This window comes from Trachurus trachurus (genome assembly GCF_905171665.1).
Source record: "Trachurus trachurus genome assembly, chromosome: 20".
Classification (NCBI taxonomy): domain Eukaryota; kingdom Metazoa; phylum Chordata; class Actinopteri; order Carangiformes; family Carangidae; genus Trachurus; species Trachurus trachurus.
In genome coordinates this window covers 6,226,404-6,248,466 of record NC_139911.1, presented here as the reverse complement: position 1 = coordinate 6,248,466, position 22,063 = coordinate 6,226,404, and the positions used below count along the sequence as shown (strand labels likewise).

General features: G+C 40.7%; 3 protein-coding genes across 4 annotated transcripts in view; 2 read left to right on the top strand and 1 right to left on the bottom strand.

The window, feature by feature from the left end:
• wwp1 (WW domain containing E3 ubiquitin protein ligase 1) overlaps window positions 1-6,719 on the top strand; it is a 32,410-nt gene extending 25,691 nt beyond the window's left edge. Inside the window, exons 21-26 of the mRNA XM_083995866.1 lie at window positions 6-126; window positions 1,166-1,270; window positions 1,426-1,522; window positions 2,530-2,602; window positions 2,824-4,884; window positions 5,222-6,719. Coding sequence (XP_083851992.1) covers window positions 6-126; window positions 1,166-1,270; window positions 1,426-1,522; window positions 2,530-2,602; window positions 2,824-2,923 — 496 coding nt within the window. The 3' untranslated portion in view covers window positions 2,924-4,884; window positions 5,222-6,719. The remainder of the gene's footprint in view (window positions 1-5; window positions 127-1,165; window positions 1,271-1,425; window positions 1,523-2,529; window positions 2,603-2,823; window positions 4,885-5,221) is intronic.
• Window positions 6,720-7,846: 1,127 nt separating this feature from the next.
• On the bottom strand, window positions 7,847-14,457 carry rmdn1 (regulator of microtubule dynamics 1). Its single transcript, XM_083995440.1, has 10 exons — window positions 14,308-14,457; window positions 13,662-13,767; window positions 12,326-12,410; window positions 11,512-11,671; window positions 11,328-11,417; window positions 10,554-10,609; window positions 10,065-10,152; window positions 9,886-9,916; window positions 8,682-8,815; window positions 7,847-8,542 (listed from the first exon to the last, which is right to left on the bottom strand). Exons 1-10 carry the CDS (start codon window positions 14,434-14,436, stop codon window positions 8,501-8,503), a joined length of 921 nt encoding a protein of 306 aa, XP_083851566.1. The 5' UTR covers window positions 14,437-14,457; the 3' UTR covers window positions 7,847-8,500.
• Window positions 14,458-15,516: 1,059 nt separating this feature from the next.
• On the top strand, window positions 15,517-21,956 carry LOC311003969 (copine-3-like). Of its 2 annotated transcripts, none has more exons than XM_083995893.1 (16): window positions 15,517-15,621; window positions 16,015-16,205; window positions 16,305-16,484; window positions 16,574-16,648; window positions 16,841-16,912; window positions 17,019-17,096; window positions 17,202-17,291; window positions 17,972-18,070; window positions 18,170-18,253; window positions 18,640-18,699; window positions 18,795-18,928; window positions 19,168-19,222; window positions 19,407-19,458; window positions 19,574-19,707; window positions 20,887-21,120; window positions 21,510-21,956. In XM_083995893.1, the coding sequence occupies exons 2-16, from the start codon at window positions 16,029-16,031 to the stop codon at window positions 21,627-21,629; spliced, it is 1,644 nt and encodes a 547-aa protein (XP_083852019.1). In that variant the 5' UTR covers window positions 15,517-15,621; window positions 16,015-16,028; the 3' UTR covers window positions 21,630-21,956. The 2 variants fall into 2 exon arrangements, with proteins under 2 accessions (XP_083852019.1, XP_083852018.1); XM_083995892.1 differs by having other exon boundaries at window positions 15,552-15,625.
• Window positions 21,957-22,063: the final 107 nt, after the last annotated feature.

Below are 22,063 nucleotides of genomic sequence, written 5' to 3'. Positions count from 1 at the left end.
CGCAGTTTGATGGCAGAGTGGCGGTTCTCCCGGGGGGTCGAAGGTCAGACGAAAGCCTTCCTGGACGGATTCAACGAGGTGGTTCCACTTCAGTGGCTCCAGTACTTTGACGAAAAGGAGCTGGAGGTGAGCACTCGTCCACCACACGAGTTAGGCTTCAACTAAATGACCAATACGGTTAACTAATCATTACTTAAAGAAAGGGATACTTCACCCAAAATCAATAATTCACCAGTTTTCTACTCACCGTCATGCCAAGGAAGGGTTCGGAGAACTTTCTGAGTCATCAAAACACTTTAGGAGTTCCTGGCAATGGATTTTCATATAATGGCAGTGGATAGAGTTCACTTTTGAATCGTCCAAAACACACACTATGAAACATCCAGATACCTCCATACTGCTCGTCCGTACTGACCCAAGTGTCCTGAAGCCGCCACATGAAAAAGTTGTTCTGAAAAAAGGAATTTGATCTCTGTTTTTAGCCTTTTGCTGCGAGATGTTTGTTCGTCGTTGTAAACCAATGGATGTATGATGTAAACATGGAAGAACGTCTCGCAGCAAGGCAAGGCATCTTTATTTATACAGCGCATTTCATACCAAGGCAACTCAATGTGCTTTACATAAAGACAAAACATTAAAAAAGAAGCATAAGACAGAATAAAAACAAACAAAACACTAAAAACAGAGTTAAAAGCAAGAGCAAATAAAAGTAAAGTAAAAGAAAATAGGTAAAGTTTTAAGTTCTTAAAAGAGCTCAGCTATAAGCACGTGAAAAGAGAAATGTTTTTAACCTGGATTTAAAAATCTCATGCAGCCACTGGGAGCTACTACTACAACAAGGATAAAAAAAGATGTCAAATTAATTTTTTCAGAAAAACTTTTTCATGTGGCGGCTTCAGTACGGCCGAGCAGTACGGAGGTATCTGGATGTTTCATAGTGTGTGTTTTGGACGATTCAAAAGTGACTCTATCCGCCGCCATTATATGAAAATCCGTTGTCAGGCGATTTTGACCCTTCCTTGGCATGACGGTGAGTAGAAAATTGGTGAATTATTGATTTTGGGTGAAGTATCTCTTTTTAAATGAGTTGATAAACACACTCATTGCTCTGTCTGTATGTCCTGTTTTCTCATTGTGTGTGTGTGTGCGTGTGTGTGTGTTGCAGGTGATGCTGTGCGGCATGCAGGAGGTGGATCTGCAGGACTGGCAGAGGAACACCGTGTACCGTCACTACACCAGGAACAGCAAACAGATCATCTGGTTCTGGCAGGTAGAGGCACATTATGTTTCCACCTTCACCCTCTGCCCCCTCTCCCCCAGTGTGTGTGTGTATGTGTGTGCGTGATATTGACAAGCTGCTGCTGCTGCTGCTGCTGCTTCGTGACTCTCTGACGAGCGTGTTTGCTGTCACTTCCTCCCCTGCAGCTGGTGAAAGAAGTGGACAACGAAGTGCGACTGCGGCTCATGCAGTTCGTCACGGGAACCTGCAGGCTTCCTCTGGGTGGCTTTGCCGAACTCATGGGTCAGTGACTCACACACAAAGACACACACACACTCACACAGACACACACACACACTCTCAGAGTTAGACACATAATAGAGACTCTGAGTTGCAGCTAATTGAATTTAGAGTAAAATAATGGACTTAGTTAAAGTGCGGAGGCTCAGCTGCTGTGATGTGAGGAGGTTCCTTTAATGTCAGAGGTGATTTGTATCTTCACCGCAGCCTCCCTCAGCGCCTCTTGTGTGGGGGTGTGGGGGGGTGGGGGGGTGGGGGTCTCTGCCTTTAGTCTGGTCCTCAGCCGGTAGATTTTCGACCTTCTGACCATGACACACTCTTTGTTTGCTTTGGCCGTACAGTCAGGATTTCGTTGTCCCGCTGGATGATGAAATGTCGTCCAGTGGGTTTGGCTTCTGTACAGCTGAGATTTAACAGGAGTTTGTGTGTGTTTTTCATGATTATTGACAGGGAAACATCTGTTTAATAAAGGGATAGTTCAACATTTTGGCGAATTGGTCCATTGCCATAATCCCTATAGTCATAGCAGTAGGTTTGTTCCCTTTAATTGTCGGTGTAAAATGTTTATACCGACAGAACGTTACCAGACAGAGTTGTTTTAGAGGTAAATTCATGCAAAACCGATGATGCGCGTTGCCTTCAGGGGCAGTTTTCCAGCAAGCAGTCTCTGCATTTACCTCTAAAACAACTCTGTCTCTTAACGAACCATTATTATCTCATAGCGTGGTGAATGTGCAGGTCACAACTTGTCCACCAGAGCGTTGTGGAGTTGTTGGATTGTGTATTTGATGAGTTTGATGAGGGAAACCAAGAAATCCCATGAACCTCCGTTGCTAAATCTGTAGGGATTATGGCAATGGGCCAATTTGCCAAAATGTTGAACTATCCCTTATAGAATGGACAAATGCGCTTGTTTTATGCAAATATAACTTTATTATACATTAACCAACAGCAATGACACATCGGCATCTCCTTTCACTAATTGTTTGTCTTTTGTCTTTGCTCTGCAGGAAGTAACGGGCCCCAGAAGTTCTGCATCGAGAAGGTGGGGAAGGACACGTGGCTTCCTCGGAGCCACACGTGGTGAGTTCATGGAGACTCTTTTATGATATGAGTTTTATGATAAATGGACGTTACTGAAGGACACTGTTTGACATTTGAAATACTCAAATACGACACAATACACCGTGATTTCTAGAAAGTCTCTCGCAGTCAGTCAGAATCTCTGGTTTATATATCATCAGATGTTTAATTGTGCAACTTTTACACCAACATTTATCTCCTCCCTCTTGGTGTTTCTGCAGTTTTAACCGTCTGGACTTGCCTCCCTACAAAAGCTTCGAACAGCTGAAAGAGAAGCTGCTCTTCGCCATCGAGGAAACAGAAGGATTTGGCCAAGAATAGAGGAGGAGGAGCCCTGTTGTCGTCTCCCTCCTCCTCCCCCATCGCTGTTTATTCAGTCAAACAAACAAACTAAAACAAAAAAAAAATTGCACAAGATAACCACCAATGTATATAAGCTATTTTCTCATCTTAAACCAAATCTTAATTTGCAGCATCATTTTGCTGCAGCCCTGTCCCCCAGCCCTTATATATAGTATATGATACCCCATCATGAAATATGCAAGCATTTCAGCATTTTGTGCTCCTCTGTTCGAAAACAGAAATCATGGATATTTTTTTAATTTCCTCCCCACTGCTGACTGGCTTTTTAAAATAGACTGAACGTGTTTTTGAGAGGATTTTATAGTAGAAGCGTAATCTACTTTTAAAGCTCTAGTTCTATAGAGCTTTTAAAAGGGCAGGAGTAGTGCTGCGGTCTGGTGCCTGAATTTCTTTCTTTCTTTTTTCTTTCTTATTTTTCCCCGTTGGATCCATAGTAATTACTGCAATCTTTTTTCTTTTTTTTTTGCGTGCTTGCATGGCTGCCTCTGAAGATGAGAAGACTGTCTTCCACCACCGCACACACACACACACACACACACACACATAGACGTTTTAGCATGGACTCTCGCTCGGTCTCTAAATTACCTTTTCTTTTCCTTTCTTTTCTTTTCTTTTTGAACCATCATGTAAAAGGCAAACTGTCTGAAGCAGACAAAGTGGAGAATAACCATCTCGTACAGTTTTCACCCTCAGTGAGATTGTGGTGGACGTCACGTCGGCCCAGAAAGAGACAGAGAGAGACAGAAAGAGAAGCATCATCAGGATCATCCTGTTCGGACAAAGACACTAATCGAGTGTGAAGCTGCTGGACGAAAAGCTTCTATATCAAAAATCAAAAGGAACACGGGGACAAAAAGGAAAAATATTGAGTATGAATGTGTGTCGTCGTCGACAGTGGAGATATTCAAGCCAGAGACTGAGTCGACTGCAACTTCACAGCTTTCATCTAAACATTGAGCTGTTTGGGAAAATCTTCACCACAAAAAACAAAACAAAAAAACACAAAGAGATTCAGTGACTCAGTTGTTCACGTGTGTTCGACTGATTTTTGTCTTTTTTCTTTTTTGACAACATGCAAAATCTCCCTTTACTTCAACGCCTCACTTCTTGGCATCGCACCAGATAAAAAAACACACTCACTCAGAGATTTTTAACCATGAATATCAAAGACGACATTATATGTGACAACTGAAAGAATCTCATCTCTCATCTTGTGTTGTAATAAAAGGTCAACGACCTCTCTCGTTCGCAAAATCCTGATGAATGTACTCCGTTCAGTTCATCTACACGTGTCCTGGAAGGAGCCACCACCAACCAACCCTCATCGCAAAAATGAAGACAGCGCTGCGTAAAAAAAACTCTGCAGAAATGTCATTATCATGGCAGTAAATATTGTTGAATGTCCCGTAGACAGTGGTGTAGCTAAATTTGGTAAAAAAAACGATCATCATGAAGTAGAATAGAAGCACAGTATCAAATCTCACCTCTTTAAAACGACGTATACAGACATACATACATACAAACAGTGTAAAGTGAAGAAATGTGGGGCTTCTGAAAGTATTAACTGGGTCATAAACCTGCACCTGTAAAGTATTGTTAGAGTAACGATTGTCGCATATAGTGTGTGTGTGTGTGTGTGTGTATCTGCTAGCGGCTGCTCCGTCGACAGCGTAGGCTGGACGCACTAGACGATTTTGGGTCGGATTCGTAGGGTTGGTAAAAGATTATTTATCTAAATAATCCTCACATATACACATACTTTTTTTTTTTTTTTACTGCTCCCGATCGAGTCGGGCTCTCTCCCGATCCGAAATCGTCAGGATCGGGCCACTTCGGGCGGAGATACGCGCAGTAACGAGCAGACCGGGAAGCGCCACTAACCGGATGTTGCGTACTCGTCTAGTTCGCTCCGTTGCATAGTGTATCCACAAGTTTCCGAATGTCATCTATGGTCAAAACTGGCTTCCGGTTTGCCGGTTTGGTGGAATTTTACGTTTACGTTTCCATGGTTTTCAGGCGTTGTCATAGTTGCGGTAAACGCATGGATCTATTAACGCTGGCTTTTAACACAGATGTCAATTTGTGTGATATCCACTGTTAAAAGCTGCTGTGATGATCCATGTGTTTTACAGATTTTCATTGGGGGAAAAAAAAAAAAAAATCCATGCATTTACCGCGGCTACTGAAACCATGGAAACGTAAACATAACATTCCAAAACCGGCAAAACAGGCTACGTTTTTGACGTTCGGAAAAAGGTGGATAAGCCACGGCTACACGTCTTCACATCAGAGATTTGAGAAAGATCGCACACCGATGCGTTCGTTTATCCTCCGAAGTCACGTTTGATCTCGCGAGATTTTGTGTCTAGCTGCCTACTGTGTGTATTCAGAGGATAATAATGTTTAAATAGGTTTAAACTGTGTGCGGTCGCCCAATATTTGTATATTTGAATGAATATTTGTTGAAAATCGTCTAGTGTGTAACAGCCTCAGCTGCACAAGATGAAGCCACAGTGCTCTCAGAGAAGATTATTATTGATCTGAGCTGACACAAACACAAAAGCCTTAAACTGGTGAAGAACTGTGTGTATCAATCAGTAAAGTTCAGGCTAATTTACTTACAAATAATGATAATAATAATAAAAAAAGATGATAAAACTCTGTAAAAGAGACACTAATGTGCCACAGACCAGGCGAAACTCCTGTGATGTGTTCAGAGACTGACGCAGAAACAAGCCTGGTGATGATGATGATGATGCGCTGCTTTGCTGTATGTTTCTATTGTTTCGTTTGTTTTCTTTCCTCAAACGCTTCAGAGGGGGAGAGACGCCCTCTTTTTGTTTTTGTCACGCCCGACCCCATCGTTAACGCAACGACGACTCTGGTGCTTATTCTTTCCGTCAGTTATCTGAACTAAACTTTAAAGCTTAAATTAAAAAAAAAAAAAAAGATGAAAAAAAAAGATGCTTTAAGTTCGTTCAGGAGGAGCTCGTGATTAGTGAAGTTATCAGTCATGTATATAACATTAGTTCAGCTGCGAGGAGGGGGACGAACATTTTACTGTAGCAAAAGGAGGCCGAGTCAAACCTGCGTAACTGTGCTTCCTTTTGAACAGAAACCTGTAATCAAAGAAAATCAACTGTATGTGAATATTCATTGTATAAAGATAATGAAAGTAAATAAAGTACTTAAATATTATAATTAATTACACAGAGCCGCCGCTCCATTGATGGAAATCTGTGATGCCTTTTTTTTTTTTGTTCTTATCAGAAATAGAAGTGGGGCGTTCCAGGTTGCGTTCACTATAACTCGTGAAACTGATCGCCGATGCTGTGGATGATCACCTGAACGCACCCTAATTGTAACATATCGCGTGTAGATACACACTGTAAACACCAACTACACTGTACAGAATGCCCCTTTACTGGAGACGATGTGTATAGAAGATTCATTTTTAATCCGCTTTGACCCATTTTAAATGAAGACAGATGGATTTATGAAATACAAACACATAAGTGAATAACCGCCCGCCCGCCCCTCCCCGTGCCCAACGACCCTCTCCATGACCACGCTTGCTTTTCTTTTCTTTTTGTTTTTTGTGCGAGGCCGCCTGCTCAGGATTTACAATTACACCGGTGGAAAATTTATATTCTGTTCTGACAGAAAAGTGATGTGCTCTGGGTTTATCATTTTATTTTTGTTTTAATTGCCTTTGGAAAGAATCATATTTAATAAATGCATCTGACCATCTTTACTGCTGCTTTGAATCCTTTTAGTCCAATCAGTGCATGCATGTGTGTGTTTGGTTTATAGATACATTTACAGTTTTTCTCAATTGCTAAAACATTAAACCCTGTTGTCTGAACCAAATTCCCAGTTGCCTGAACCCACTGATTGAATCAGTCACTTCTTTTGGCAAAACCATAAGCACTTTTCACCTGTTTAGACACAACTTACCAACACATTTTCATTGTGATGCACCTGTGTTGCATAATGCTGAGCACAGGTGGCAAAAGTCAAACACAAGTAAAGCACAAGTTTCATCGGTTGGACACAACAACTCAAAATTGATCACACTTGTGTCCAATGATGTGAGGGAACATATATACTGTAAGCTAGTTCAGGATGAAGTCCTGTGGCCTGATCCAGTACAGAGAAATGATGCTGTGGCTGAGTTATGCACTTCTCATTTCTATATTTTTGTACTTTATTTTTACATAGGCTAACTGTGTACAAGTGCTAAATGCACAAGATTTCTGTTTGTTTTTGTACTGTACAAGTGCTACGTGTAAATGCACAGGATTTCTGGTTTTGCAAGAGGAGAAGATGAGAGACGACAGGGTGAAGGAAGAAAGGATGAGGGAGGGAGGGATGAACTGGGAAGAAAGAAGAAGGAAGGAAAAGGGGATGAAATGGATGTGGAGAGGGAAGGAGGAGGGTGAAAGAAAGGGAAGGAGAGAAGTGCTACAGTGTAAATGCACAGGTTTTTTGTTTTGCAACATGCATTTAGCCTACAGTGAACGAAAAACATTTATTTCTACAGCTTCATGTGCTGAGCGTTGTGTTTTCTAGTTTTCTATGTAGTGTTTAGTGGCTGCTCAATAGTGTTTTTTATTTTGATTGACTCGGGGCACGATCTGACAACATAGTTCAGTTTTGGGCACAGATTGAACTGTTTTGGGGTGAAAGTTTGGTTTTGCAAGAAGAGTCTGAGGTTTTGTGAATGTAGCTTGAAAATTGGGGTTTGTGTTCACAGTTTAGAGAAAATGAGAGAAGCTTTTGAGAAATGTGCCTTATTAGCAATCCAGAAAAACTGTAACTGTCCAGGAATGGATCAATTAAATGTTAGAACAACCAGAACAACCAGAAAAAAGCTAAGAGGAAAAAACAATAACAGTTTAATATAATAGTAATTGGTCACAATTCTTAATCTCCTCAACATTCAAATTGCTTGTATAACTACAATGATTGAACATATGTATATTATAATTATTATATACATTATAAATAGATGTAAGTATAATGTCATTTTAAATTAACAACAAGCTAAATGTTTGAACACAAGCTTATTATCTCAAAAGGCATGAGTGTGTTCAGTTTGTCTCATTAACAGTTCCCATGTATCAGTAATTATGAATCATTAAAAAACAGTTTGTTAATCTAAAAGTACTTCAAACACATGAAAAGACACAAACATGCTGCAAATTTATTCCTCCATCAGAATTAAGGCCAAAAAAAAAAAAAAAAACTTAAAGAAAAAGTGATGAACCTGCTGTGACGCACTTGTTTTTCTGTGCTTTTTATTTGAAAAGCCACAATTGGGCCCCGAGCCGAGATGGAGGACCATCACTTTGTCAGTCTCCCTTGGAAACACTTTTCACTGCGTTGTCATGTTGATGAGTCGTTTTCTGAATTTGCAGCACGTTTGTCTGTTTATTTGCATGTCTTTGAGCCTTCAGGGCCACCGTACAAAAAAAAAAAAAGTCTGAAAGGCGTCACGGTCCACTCAGTGGTTAAAAAACACAAAAAACATCTTCATCCGAGTTTCTTCAGAAGATCAACAGCTTCTTTATGGACCTGCAGAAAAATAAACGTAATGTAAAACCAACACCAACCAACATCAGCAGCGACTACTACTACTCATGCATCAAAATTCCCACAGGTACTTGAACGCCTCCCTGATTTAAACAAGTTAAAAAATAAAATAAAATGTCACCTCTTTGTCTTCGAAGGTGTGAGCGGGGTAGTCTTTAGCTTTGGTCAGCCAGTACAGAGCCTTCTCCTTGTCCTTCATGCCCATGTAGGTCTTCCCCAGCATCAGCAGGTTTTTACTGTAGAACTCAGGATCGACTGAGGAAAAAAATAAAATAAAAACATTCAGACATTTACAATCAACAGAGATGGACAGAGTACAAATACTACTGGTCAAAATTTACTCCGTTACAAGTAAAAGTGGCTCAGTCGACATGTTACTCGAGTAAGAGTAAAAAAGTACTTGCTTTTAAAGATACTTTAGGTAAAAATAAGAGTAAGAGTAAATTTCTTATTTTTCACATCAATGAATTACTATAATTTTTTCTAAATGAATTTAAGGACCTTTTAACTCTTGTTTCTGAGAATTAAAGGGATAGTAGCATTTTTTTAAAGTGGGGTTGTATGATCTACAAATAGCCCCTAAGTACTTTAATTGCAGTAGAAGACTCTCTGCACTCCTCCCGTTAGCAACGCCAGCCCATAATAGCCCTGCCCAGAGATTTACAACATACAGTGTTGTGAATGGACCCAAAGAAACGGCCTATTTTCGCGGCCTAAAAGAGGTTTTACATGAAAAAAAATACACAGTTAGGCCACGAAAATAGGCCGTTTCTTTGGGTCCATTCACAACAATGTATGTTGTAAATCTCTGGGCAGGGCTATTATGGGCTGGCGTTGCTAACGGGAGGAGTGTAGAGAGTCTTCTACTGCAATTAAAGTACTTAGGGGCTATTTGTAGATCATACAACCCCACTTTTAAAAAATGCTACTATCCCTTTAACTCTTTGAAACCACCTGCACTGATGTGCTGCTTTTAGGGTTTCGTTTTTTGACAAACACAGCTTGTGTTCAATAGTATTTTAGAAAAAAAAAAAAAAAAAAAGAGCAGACCTGAAAGTAACGAGTACTTTCAGCCTTCCTAGAAATTAACTCCAGTAAAAGTAAAAATATTTGTCTTGGAAATGTATTCAAGTAAGAGTAATAATAAGTACCAAAGAAATCTAATACTCAAGTAAAGTACAAATCATCTGAATATGTACTTAAGTACAGTACTCAAGTAAATTTACTCCATTACTGTCCACCACTGTGTCAATCAATAAATATATTTAAACCTTTGAATTAAAAAAATATATATATTCCTTGTGCCTGAGTTGCAGTGTGTTTACCTTGTTCAGCCTTCAGGAAGAACTCCAGCGCCTGAAAAGAGACAAACACTGACTTCATTCAGGTTTTTAACCAAGCTTTGTAACCGAGCCAAGACAAACAAAAAACCTGACATCTTTCCAGCCTGAAGCCGTTTTGACGTTTTTATTTAACAAACGAAGGGGAGAGATAATGACCTCACCTCCTCGTACGTGGACGTGGGTGGAGTTGCAAAGATCATAGCAGCCACCTTACGCTGATACCACGGCAGCTCCGCAAAGGAAAAACACCTAAGACCAGACACATGAGGACGATGTTTAATTAACAAGCTGAGTTTCTCATTGAGATCTTGGATAAAAAAAAGATCTGAGATTACAACAGTTTCGTTTGATTTCGATGAGTTGAACCTGCTGCTGTGACAAATGTCTGTCGGAGGGATTGAAATCAAACTTGGTTCAGGGTGAATTGTTGGACAGATGCTTCGTTTTCGCTCTAAATATGGTTCTTCTAGTGTTTTTGATATGATTTATTAGATGTTTGTCATGTCACAGCAGATTGGTTGAGATTTGTTTTGCAGTTTTTCTTGGTTTCTATTCCTTGAGTGTCCAACAGTCACAACTGCATCAAGTCTCCCTTCACCATTTGTCCAGCAGCATCAGTTTCCTGCACCATCTCTTTATATAAAACTCACCAGTAGCCCAGAATGTGGAAGGAAGTGGCATCTTTAGGATTGAGTTCAACGGCTCTCTGGGATAAAAAACAAAACAAAACAAAACATGTTTCACTTAAAGGGATAGTTCAACATTTTGGCAAATTGGCCCATTGCCATAATCCCTATAGTTTTAGCAATAGGTTCGTTGTCAGTGCAAGCTATTTTTTAGAACGCTGGAGCAGAGCCGTGAGCTGCTCAGAGCTACGCTACGGAGGCTAGTGGGATTTCTTGGTTTCCCTCATCAAACTCATCAAATACACAATCCAACAACTCCAAAACGCTCTGGTGGACAAGTTGTGACCTGCACATTCACCACGCTATGAAATAATAACACAACGTTACCAGACAGAGTTGTTTTAGAGGGAAATGCAGAGACTGCTTGCCGAAAAACTGCCCCTGAAGGCAACAAGCATCAGCGGTTTTGCATGAATTTACCTCTAAAACAACTCTGTCTGGTAACGTTCTGTTATTATCTCATAGCGTGGTGAATGTGCAGGTCACAACTTGTCCACCAGAGCGTTTTGGAGTTGTTGGATTGTGTACTTGATGAGTTCGATGAAGGAAACCAAGAAATCCCATGAGCCTCCGTAGCGTAGCTCTGAGCAGCTCACGGCTCTGCTCCACCTTGCACCGACAAAACCTACTGCTATGACTACAGGGATTATTTGCCAAAAATGTTGAACTATCCCTTTAAGAATGTATCGTAAAATATTCCAGTATAAAATATTTGGTTTGATGTAAATATCCTCTCACCTCTAGATGTCCCCTGATGATGGTTGAATTTCCTATTTTCACCTTGACTCCTTCGTATTGGTCAACGTCGCTGAGACACACGGCGTACCACTGTAGAGATTCATGTCGTAATGAGCTGATAATCGTCCTGCAAGTGTTTTCATTTCATCTTTTGGAACAGAAAACGATGATAAGACCATCTCACCTTGTGCGCTGCGAAACACTTGTCGTCTTTCTCCAGCGCCCTCTTGGCGTATTCGAAGGCCTCGAACGTCAGCTTCTTCTTCCGCTCGGCCTCCATGTCGGGAAGCTGCGACAGGTCCCGAGACGCCCGGGCCAATCTCCACAGGAACTCTGCATCGTCACTGTGGACAAGGTTTACAGTGTGTTACTGTAATAATAACTGTCCACTTCTGGCGTCTTAGATGTACAGTTGTGTATTAAAGGGATAGTATCATTTTTCTTTAAAGTGGGGTTGTATGATCTACAAATAGCCCCTAAGTACTTTAATTGCAGTAGAAGACACTCCTCCTGTTAGCAACGCCAGCCCATAATAGCCCTGCCCAGAGATTTACAACATACATTGTTGTGAATGGACCCAAAGAAACGGCCTATTTTCGTGGCCAACTGCAGATCGGCAGGCGCTAACCCTGGGCGGAGGGATACGCGAGTTGGTTAGGTCCAAATAAAAACTGCGTTTTCCTGCACTTTGAAGGGCTGGAAATAATTATATTATAGTGAACAATGGAACTGTGTATTTTTTTTTCAGGTAAAACCTCTTTTAGGCCACGAAAATAGGCCGTTTCTTTGGGTCCATTCACAACAATGTATGTCGTAAATCTCTGGGCAGGGCTATTATGGGCTGGCGTTGCTAACGGGAGGAGTGCAGAGAGTCTTCTACTGCAATTAAAGTACTTAGGGGCTATTTGTAGATCATACAACCCCACTTTTAAAAAAATGCTACTATCCCTTTAAATGTTTTAGTTTGTCGCCCCCTGGTGGCAGAATGCGAGTCTCACTTGTCTTTGTGCTGCAGCAGCAGCTGGTAGAGTTTCTCCGTCTCTGCACAGCTGTACAGGTAGTCGGCCTGCTCCAACACATCCTCTGCACGGGTGCAAAATCCAAAACAGAAAACTTTATTTAACAGCTGCTATCATGCATTTACTGACCACATCTGTCAAAACATATCAACCACCAGTCCTGTGTCCAGCTTCTTAAATGTAAATATCTTTGACTTTATTACTGTAAAAAACTAACGACAAGCAACAACAAATGCAGAGCTAACATATAAAAAGGACAAGTATAGAGACATGTGTATTGTCTGCTGCTATAAAGAGATAATACGTGTCCTTAACCAGGGCTGTTTCTGTGCTTTGGGTGACTCTAAATCCTGAGTCTGTAACTGGCTAAAAACATCTGGAAACAAGTCTTATATTAGTATAAGTCCATATTTTTTTAATCAGACTTGCATAGAAGTGTTGACTAAAGAAAAAAAAACATCTTTTAACAACAGGGTCTTGAGAAACCAGCTGAAATGATCTCAAGGGAGAAGCTGTCTACTCTACATATAGAAACCAGTTACACCAGTTACAGGTCACATTCCCCATGTTTACCTCATGTAATAAGAACTTTTGAATATTAACCCTAAAACCTAAAAAAACAGAACAGAACTATTGACAAGGTATGTTTTTATATTTGAGTAAGGAGATTATATTATGATTTTTGAGCTATTATAATGAATTGAGTAGAAAGCTTAAGAAAATCTATAATGGATGTGGTAAAGTAGTACAGTCCAATGATAGGAATCAGGTTTGTGCTAAACATATGAATGAAACAGGGGTATTGATCTATAACAGACAAATAATATAACAAACTCATTTTAGTTCAGGGGCCACATACAGTGCAATTTGATTTCAAGTTAAGCATGATAACCTATAAATAATGAGAAAGTTTCCCCTTTTCATTTAGTGGGAAGAAGTACAAGCACATTTTTAAGATGTTAATGAACTATCCTTTGACAAATCATTATGAACAACCGGAAATATGTGCTATTTTAACAATATTATGCTTCTTCTATCTTCTATGTAATTTTCACACTTGGTAAATTCATCCGGGCCGAATGTTTGACACCCTTAATCTATTATTTAAGAAGTCAAGTTATAACGCTGTCTATTAATCTGCTCTGAGACACACAGAGTTGATCCTCTTTGAGAAGTGAATTCACATTTAGTTGCAACAGTATTTTGTAGAAACTGAACAACTTGTGCCAAACAAACTTGTGTATAATTTGTATCTGAACGTCTTCTTCACACATGTTTTTGCACAGTGTTATCATCATGTATTGTATCTATCTACCTTTCTCTGCAGCGTGGATCACGACTGAACTCTGCACCCGGTGATAAGCTCCATAGCCCAGACAGGACAGAGCAGGAGCTCCCAGCAGGAATGCAGCTCCTCCACTCTGTGCACAGGGGAAAGAGAGAGAGAGAGAGGGACTCTTTAACATCTTAACCTGCACCATTATTTATACCTATATATTTGTTATATTGAAATGTAGCTATTTGTAAATAGTTTGTACAATGCTTTGGCAACAACAAAATTCCTGTTCATGCCAATTAAACAGACCTACAAACTCTGGAGTAGTGAAAAAGGTGACAAGTTACAAAACTAAAACCCTCTTCATTCACTTCTACTACCTTGGTTGACATTTAAAAAAAGGTGACTGTAGCCAAAGGGTGACCAGTTTGCAGGTGTGCAATAAAGCTAATTGAATTGAATTGAATTGTGAGAGAAAGGAGGTGACAGGTGTGAAGTGAACCCAGGTAACCCCCACATTGTAGGTCACTGCACTGTTGTAAATAATACAATAGTTAGATTACAAACAGTCCTGGTGGTCACACTGACCCGGGGTTAAAGCTGCTGCTGCCCTTTCACCTACATTAGCTCCGCAGCAAAGCCCCATCAACTCTTCTACAAAGCCGGGAAACAGTGTCTTACTCACGGCCAGAGCTGCGGCCGTCCTCCCCGTGGAGCTGCTCCAGTACGGCCGGCTGCTGCCCCCCCTCACCCCGGCCGCAGCAGCGTCGGACCAAGTCCTGCTCACAAGCCGCGTCAATGATCTCCAGGCCATCGCCGAGTCCGACGTCCAGACGCTGAACCATCGCAGTCAGACACGGAATCACATATTTATAGCAGACACGAACAGGCTGCGTTCAAGAGCTCAAACAGAAACATCAGCAAAACATTCAAGACAAGAGAAAGCAAACATGTTTTATGTTTTTTGCTGCATAAACCTGTGACGTATTGAGTCACTTTGACATTTTGTTTCTTTTTTTTAAAATCACTTTCCTTCTTTTTCATGGGGGAAAAAAAATTATATTCTCTTACCTCCTCTATAGTCTTTTAGCACAACATCACAGTAGGCGTGCACTTTGTTTATGTGCGTAGAACAATTAATTGTCTGTTTTCAACTAGAATGTCAAGAGATAGACACCGGTTTGTCAAAAGAAAAGAAGAATAAAGTGGTTTAAACTGAAGTGAGTCTTGTTTCCTGTTAGAGCTCTGTCTGTTTTCCTTTTTTAGCTCCGCCCAGTTGTAATCGTGAGGGAAGCTCGCTCCCGAGAAGCCGTGCACTCATCTACGGCGTGGGCTGAGGGTCATAATCCATACTGTATTAGACTGTATTTTAGCATGCATATGTAAAGTATAATCTATGTCTTTTTACATTCTATGGTCATAATCAATGAAATTCAAACTGCCGGTTTTTTTTCTCCTGTGATTCAGTTATCATTATTATTAAGCACAACTTGAATTTGTTCATTTGTTGTGAAGCCTCTCGGGAGCGAGCTTCAGTTGGTCGCGTGCTTCGCTCACTGTTCGAACGGGGGCGGGGCTACGCGGGAAAACATTCTTCATCAACGTTCTATGGAACGTTCCATCCTTGAACGCTCCCCGGCGTTCTGTGTTCCATTTAAATACAGCCGATCAGACGGCAAACGGCCAACTCTCGTGAGAGTTCCAGCCCTGGGGATAAAAAAAAAGGAAGTGTAGTAAAAAAAAAAAAAAAAAAAAAGGTTGTGACACTTCACTGTCGCAGCGGGCTCACGTGAACAGGCGCTGTAAACGTTTTATTACCAGAAACCTCCTGGGGCAGAGCACAACAAGCGGCCGCTGAGCGACTGCAGCAGCGCCCAGAGGGAGGAGGAGGAGCAGGCGGTCGTAGGCGGTCCGCCGAGCGGCGCAGCTCCACCCAGGTTCCCCCAGCTGTTCTTGTCAGATATAGTTTTCCCGTAAACGACAGGAGGCGGTCGAGCAGGTAGGTACGTAAAGTCTGCGTCCGTAAATATTAAGCGATAACAAGTTTGTGAAGAGACTTTTCTGACTGTTTGTGATAGTTTGGTGGACGAGGGGCCACACCCACCAAACTACCGCATGCCTGAGAAATGACAAGTGCGACGTAGGCCATAGTCCGGGTGTTCAACTCTATTATTGTCATCATAGTGCCATTTATATAGGTGTCAATTGTACTTTACAGCCCATAGAAATGCACGCTCCGACCTTATAAAGCTGCCTTGTTTGTAAAATAGTCCAACATGTCTTTATTTAATTATTTGATTATATTTTATAATAAGCAGTGTATTCTATCTGTGGTTGGACTGTGGACCCCTGATAATGTTCATCATGTGACATCTGTGTGTGATCATCTTAGTGCAACAAGCTGCCATGGCTTCAGGTGGGCCCTCAGCTCCACCTACAGCTCCACTTGGAGCAGCCACCCACATGGCCACTAAGGTGGAGCTCACCATCTCCTGTGAGAACCTCCTGGACATGGACGTCTTCTCCAAGTCTGATCCCCTGTGTGCCTTGTACATCAACCCCTCAGGCTCCCACTGGTATGAGGTGTGTATCAAGTCATCATGGCACACAGTTTTGCGCTGATACGTTTGGTGTCATCTGATACATTTATCTGACACTAGATGAATTTCTTGTGTGATTCAGTTTGGACGCACTGAGATGATCCTCAACTGCCTCAATCCAAAGTTTGCGAAGAAGTTCGTCCTCGACTACTATTTCGAGATGGTGCAGAGGCTGAAGTTTTGCGTGTATGATATTGACAATAACACCTATGACCTGAGTGATGATGATTTTCTGGGGGAGATTGAATTAACATTGGGGCAGGTGAGTTTCACATCGTTTTCTAATAACATTTGGTTGCTCCTCAATCACTTCTTCATTCCCTGACACCGCTGATGATGTGTTGTGCTCAGATTGTTTCCAGCAGGCAGATAACTCGATCTCTGCTGCTGAAGAACCAGAGGCCTGCAGGCCGAGGGACCATCACAGTGAGTGCGCTCTCCTCTCCTTTCTCAAAGATGTGTAGAAGTGATAAGCTGGATCTCCAGCTGTGACTGAGGAGACTATCTTTGTTGACGTAGACACACTGGATGGAAAAACATCCCCATATTAAGTCATTTTTCTGTCACAAGACTAAAACTTAAAGAGCTTTATATATATATATTTTTTTATCTTAATAGATTTGTGCAGAGGAAATAACAGACACCAGAGTGGCAGAGTTGGAGGTGTCAGGGCGGAAGCTGGACAAAAAGGTAGTGAAGATCATCTAAATCTGATATTGTGGTTTCTTAAATATTTGCACAGCCTTTGTATACACTTCACAGTCATATGACTTATTAATCAAATGTGTTTGTTCAGTACTTGTGGTGGTCCGACCCGTTCCTGGAGTTCTTCAAGCTAACAGAAACAGGATGGCAGCTGGCGCACAGGACAGAGGTACAGACATTTACTGTATCAACAACTCATTCATTTGTTTCCACTGAAACGTTATTATCATTATTATAGACTTATGGTTTACTGCTCCCTGACTACGTACTGTAGGTTATATACAACAACCTTAACCCAACATGGAGGCCCTTCCGCATCTCATTGCGAGCTCTCTGTGGAGGAGATGTGGAGAAGCCAATAAAGGTAAATGTATTTGGGGTCTTTTTGCCCTGTAATGTGCAGCCTAATCTGTTTTTATTTAATCCCCCCCTTGTAAAATGTTTTAAGTGGTTTAAAACAGTACATTTCTTTGTAATTGTTATTATTTTTTATCAGCTTTAATTGGCTTTATTGATTCTTGACTGCTCTAACCTACTAATAAATCATTTTGCATTTTTTCTTTCCATTTAAAAATGCTCCCTGACTTAAAACAGAAGACTTGTGCTTCTCACCTGGCTGGATAAGCGATGTGTGTGTGCATGCGTGATAATGACGTCATCATATGAAGGTGTGCAGTTTTCTTTTTTTTGTCTTTTTTTTTTACTCAGTTTGTTACTGCATCTAAAATTGATATTGAAATGTTACTGTATATCTTTTGCATGTGAGATGCGACCTGTGTGATCTACTGTAGGTTTTGTTGCAGAGACAAGTCTCCCTGCCGACAATAAATAGTGAATCTTGTATGTTTCAATTAATGTTTATATCATATATAGATACATATATTATTATCATTAACAGAGAAACTCAACATTAACATAGATTAACATAAACTAACATTAATTGTTATTTTCTTATAAATACTGTCTTCAGTTTGAAATTAATTTTGTGATATATGTAGAACGACAGTGTCTCCTGTCACTGGAGATCTTTCCGTTTATCCTCAGGTCGACTGTTACGACCATCGTTACAATGGCTCCCATGGCCTTATTGGGAGCTTTAGAACGACTCTAGCAGAGATGCAACAGGGAACACACATTTGCCCGGTGAGTCTTTTTATTTGTGTGTGTGTGTGTGTATTTGATTCCAACTCTTATCTGTTAAAATTGCTAAACTTATAAATATGAGTCTGTTCTCTCTTGCAGGCTGAATTTGAATGCCTTAATCCCAAAAAGATGAGGAAAAAGAACTACAAAAACTCTGGGGTCCTCTGCGTCAAGCGCTGCCATGTAATGAGTTATTTGTTGTTTGTGAATTTAACAAACTTTTCTGAAACTTTCTGTCTGTTAGTTGCATTTTTACAACATCTATGTTCTATGTTACAGACAACCTTAAATGACTCTTCATATGTAACCGCTGCCTTTATAAACTCTGGAAATTTCCTCCACCACATTGTTTTATGGGACAAAAATTGATATGAAGAAAGTATGAATAGTTTTAGTTGTAGTAGTATTTTATTTTATTTTATTTTATTTAGTTGAGTAAAAAAAATACAAGAAGAAATGTCACAGAAAAGTTGATAATTTTGACATATGAATCATGTAAATTGAAACATTGCAGTGAGCCAAAATAGTTCAGGAAGAAAATTGAAAAGATTTGATGTTTCCTCCCTCAGGTGGTGAAGGATTTCAGCTTCCTGGATTATATCATGGGGGGGTGTCAGCTCAACTTCACCGTGAGTCTGAAAACGTCACTCACACACAATGTGTTATGATTACACTTTTCAACACTTTTAAATCAACATATTAAACTCTGCTGGTTCTGGTCCAGATCGCCATCGACTTCACAGGCTCCAACGGGGACCCGACCTCTCCCCAGTCGCTCCACTACATCAGGGCTGAAGGCTACAACGAGTACCTGCAGGCCATCATGTCTGTGGGTCAAGTCATTCAGGACTATGACAGGTGCAGCCAGATGATCATCTTTCTATAGAGACATACTGCATTTGCTATATATTTTATGTTTCTGAATTATTATTTTACTCATTGTTGACTTCACCGTCCTTGTATCAAGACAGTTAAGAGACATTTTCTTTCAATGGTCAAACTTTACTAAAAGGATTTAGTATCAAAGCATAGTTAATCTAGTGACTGGTGAGTTTATGGTGTAACTAACTGTTTTCTTTTCTTTCTTTTTTTTATAGCACCAAGATGTTTCCTGTCTTCGGTTTTGGAGCCAAGATCCCTCCAAGCTGGCAGGTCTGACATCAGATATTAATGATTTGAGATTATTAATACAGAAAAAAGCAAACTAAGCTCTCACAGGTCTGATTTTTTAATGTAACATTTGATTTAATTGTGAGGTTTTACATTATCTGATATTCTGATGTACTGTATGGTATGGTGATGATAATATAAGCTTCTATGTGAATCGTGCTTACAGGTTTCCCACGAGTTTCCCATCAACTTCAATCCATCAAATCCTTTCTGTGCAGGTGGGTTTGAGTTGTCTTTTTTTTGTTTTTTTTTCTCAAGAAGCTGCACAGTAAAGCTGCATTTTGCCTTCTGTGTGTGTGTGTGTGTGTGTGTGTGTGTGCATGTGTGTTGCAGGCATAGAAGGTGTGGAGCAGGCCTACCAGCAGTGTCTACCCCAGCTGAGGTTCTGGGGTCCCACCAACTTCTCTCCGATCATCAACCACGTCGCCTGCTTCGCCAGACAGGCTCTCCACCAGCAGAAGGCCTCAGTAAGAAGCTGCAGAGCTAAAACATCTGGATTTGACCTTGAGTCTTGTTTTGCTGCATGTTTAAAGGGACATTGTGTAACTTATCCTGTTATCTACTCACGAAAATCGATTATTTCGTTCAAAAGTCTGTTTTTCATTAATCAGTAATCCCCCCCATCAACAAACTGAAGTGTTCCTTTCAGCTCTGAATGAGCCGTTCATATCATTCATATCTACATGGAGCGGGTAAGCTCGGTGCTGCTGCCATGTGGTGTCGCCATGTTTTTACGTTCAGTGGCAGCATGACGGTAGGAAACCACGGAAACTCACCGGAGACACACTGCAAAAACTCAAAATCTTACCAAGGATATTTGTCTTATAGTGTCATTTCTAGTCAAAATAAATCTCATTACACCTAAAATAAGACTCATCACATAAAAAGTAGCTTGTTTTTGACACTTTTTACTTCTTTCAAGCATATTTTCACTTGAAATAAGTAGAAAAATCTGATAGTGGAGCAAGTTTTTCTTTCTTATTACAAGTACAAAAAAGTTGCGTTCACTGGCAGATTTTTCTACTTATTTTAATTTGTTTGAAACAAGTGAAAATTATCTAAAAACAAGTTCATTTTTAGGTGATGAGTCTTATTTTAAGTGGAAAGAGATTAGTTTTGGCTAGAAATTAGATATTTTGACAAGAAATGAGACAAATATTCTTGGAAAGATTTTGAGTTTTTGCAGTGCACCGGAGCTGTCGGCTCAGGTCGAGGTGGCGTCTGTGAAAAGTCACCGCGGTAACGCAGTGAGGAGGAATGGAGCGTTACACTGATGCTGCATTCACCTGCAGTCGGGCAGATGGCCGTCGGTAACAAACCAGATGTCATTTAGTCACAGAAGTCTGAGAGAAAGCCGGTAACATCGCCATGACAACATATTGCCACGTGTATTGTTTTGCCTCGTGCTGACGGACCACTTGTTTACATAGAGGCTTGTTTATTCCGTTACGTGCAGCGGCTGTCGTCCGTCTGCCGTCTGCCCAATTTCACGTGAATGCAGCACGAAAAATACGATTGAGTTGCTTGAGATATACAACCGCAACGCTAGATGGCAGTAATTTGTACACAATATACCTTTAAAGTTTGAATATTTACTCATAATAAGATGATTCTTTATCATCTCTTTTCTCTGTCTCCATCTGCAGCACTACTACGTGCTGCTCATCATCACAGACGGAGTCATCACAGACATGGACCAGACCTGCTCCGCGATCGTCGAGGCCTCTCGTCTGCCCATGTCCATCATCATAGTGGGCGTGGGCATGGCGGACTTCGACGCCATGGAGTTCCTCGACAGTGACGACAAATTGCTGCGTGCGCCCTCGGGCGACGTCGCCGCCAGGGACATCGTCCAGTTTGTGCCCTTCAGAGACTTCAAGGTAAACGTCAGCCTGTACCTTTACTGCACTCAATTTGTAAATGCAACACACATGTAAAATAATAAATTTCACATACTACCACTCTCTTTTACAAATTGTTAATTTCAAGTCTCATGTTGGAAATAATGAGAAAACATGTGACCGAACCACACAAAGCGTAAACTTACCACTGAAGTCTCCATAGATGATTATCAGTTAAAATTAGCAATCAATTCTTCTGATAATGGAAAATTATATTTACAACATCGAAATAATGTGCAGTTTCTTCTTTATTTCCATGCAGTACTTGTGCTTCTAGATCCTCTCAATCCCTGAATGTTGTGTATTTTTACTGCCATCATCCATCTGGAGCTGTTGTACTGTATGGTTGTGTTTGACTGTCGTTGCAGGGAAGCAGCGTGGCCCTCGCCCAGAGCGTCTTGGCAGAGCTGCCTGATCAAGTTGCCTCCTTCTTCAATTCTTATAAGCTGAAACCCCCGTACACATTCAATGAGTCTGAGCCTCTCTAGAGAGGTGGGATGATAAACCCAAACACCTCCTGTTGACCTCTTGCCTTCATCCCCTGCATCCTTCTTTTGTTTTAATTCAGTACTAAAAAAAGTGTAATTTACTGTCTGTGCAGATGGGTGGGGGTGAGAAAAATAATGATATAAAGATGTCATAATTAACCCCAAATCTGTGACTGTTACATTTTTGATTCTAAGTTTATAAAAGAATAAAAAATGCCTCATAGTGTTACCAAGCAATCATAAAAAATGCAATCACATTGAACTCTTGTGCGCTAAAAATGTGTCAGTTGTCATGGCTTTGTTCATTAAATGTCATTATTTCTTGTACATGTCGTTTGAGTTTTTTCTCAGTACTCTATTCATTGTTCTCTTTCTCTCTCACAATCCTTCAATACTCCACCCCATTTTCCTTAGAGACAAGTTTTGCATCCCGA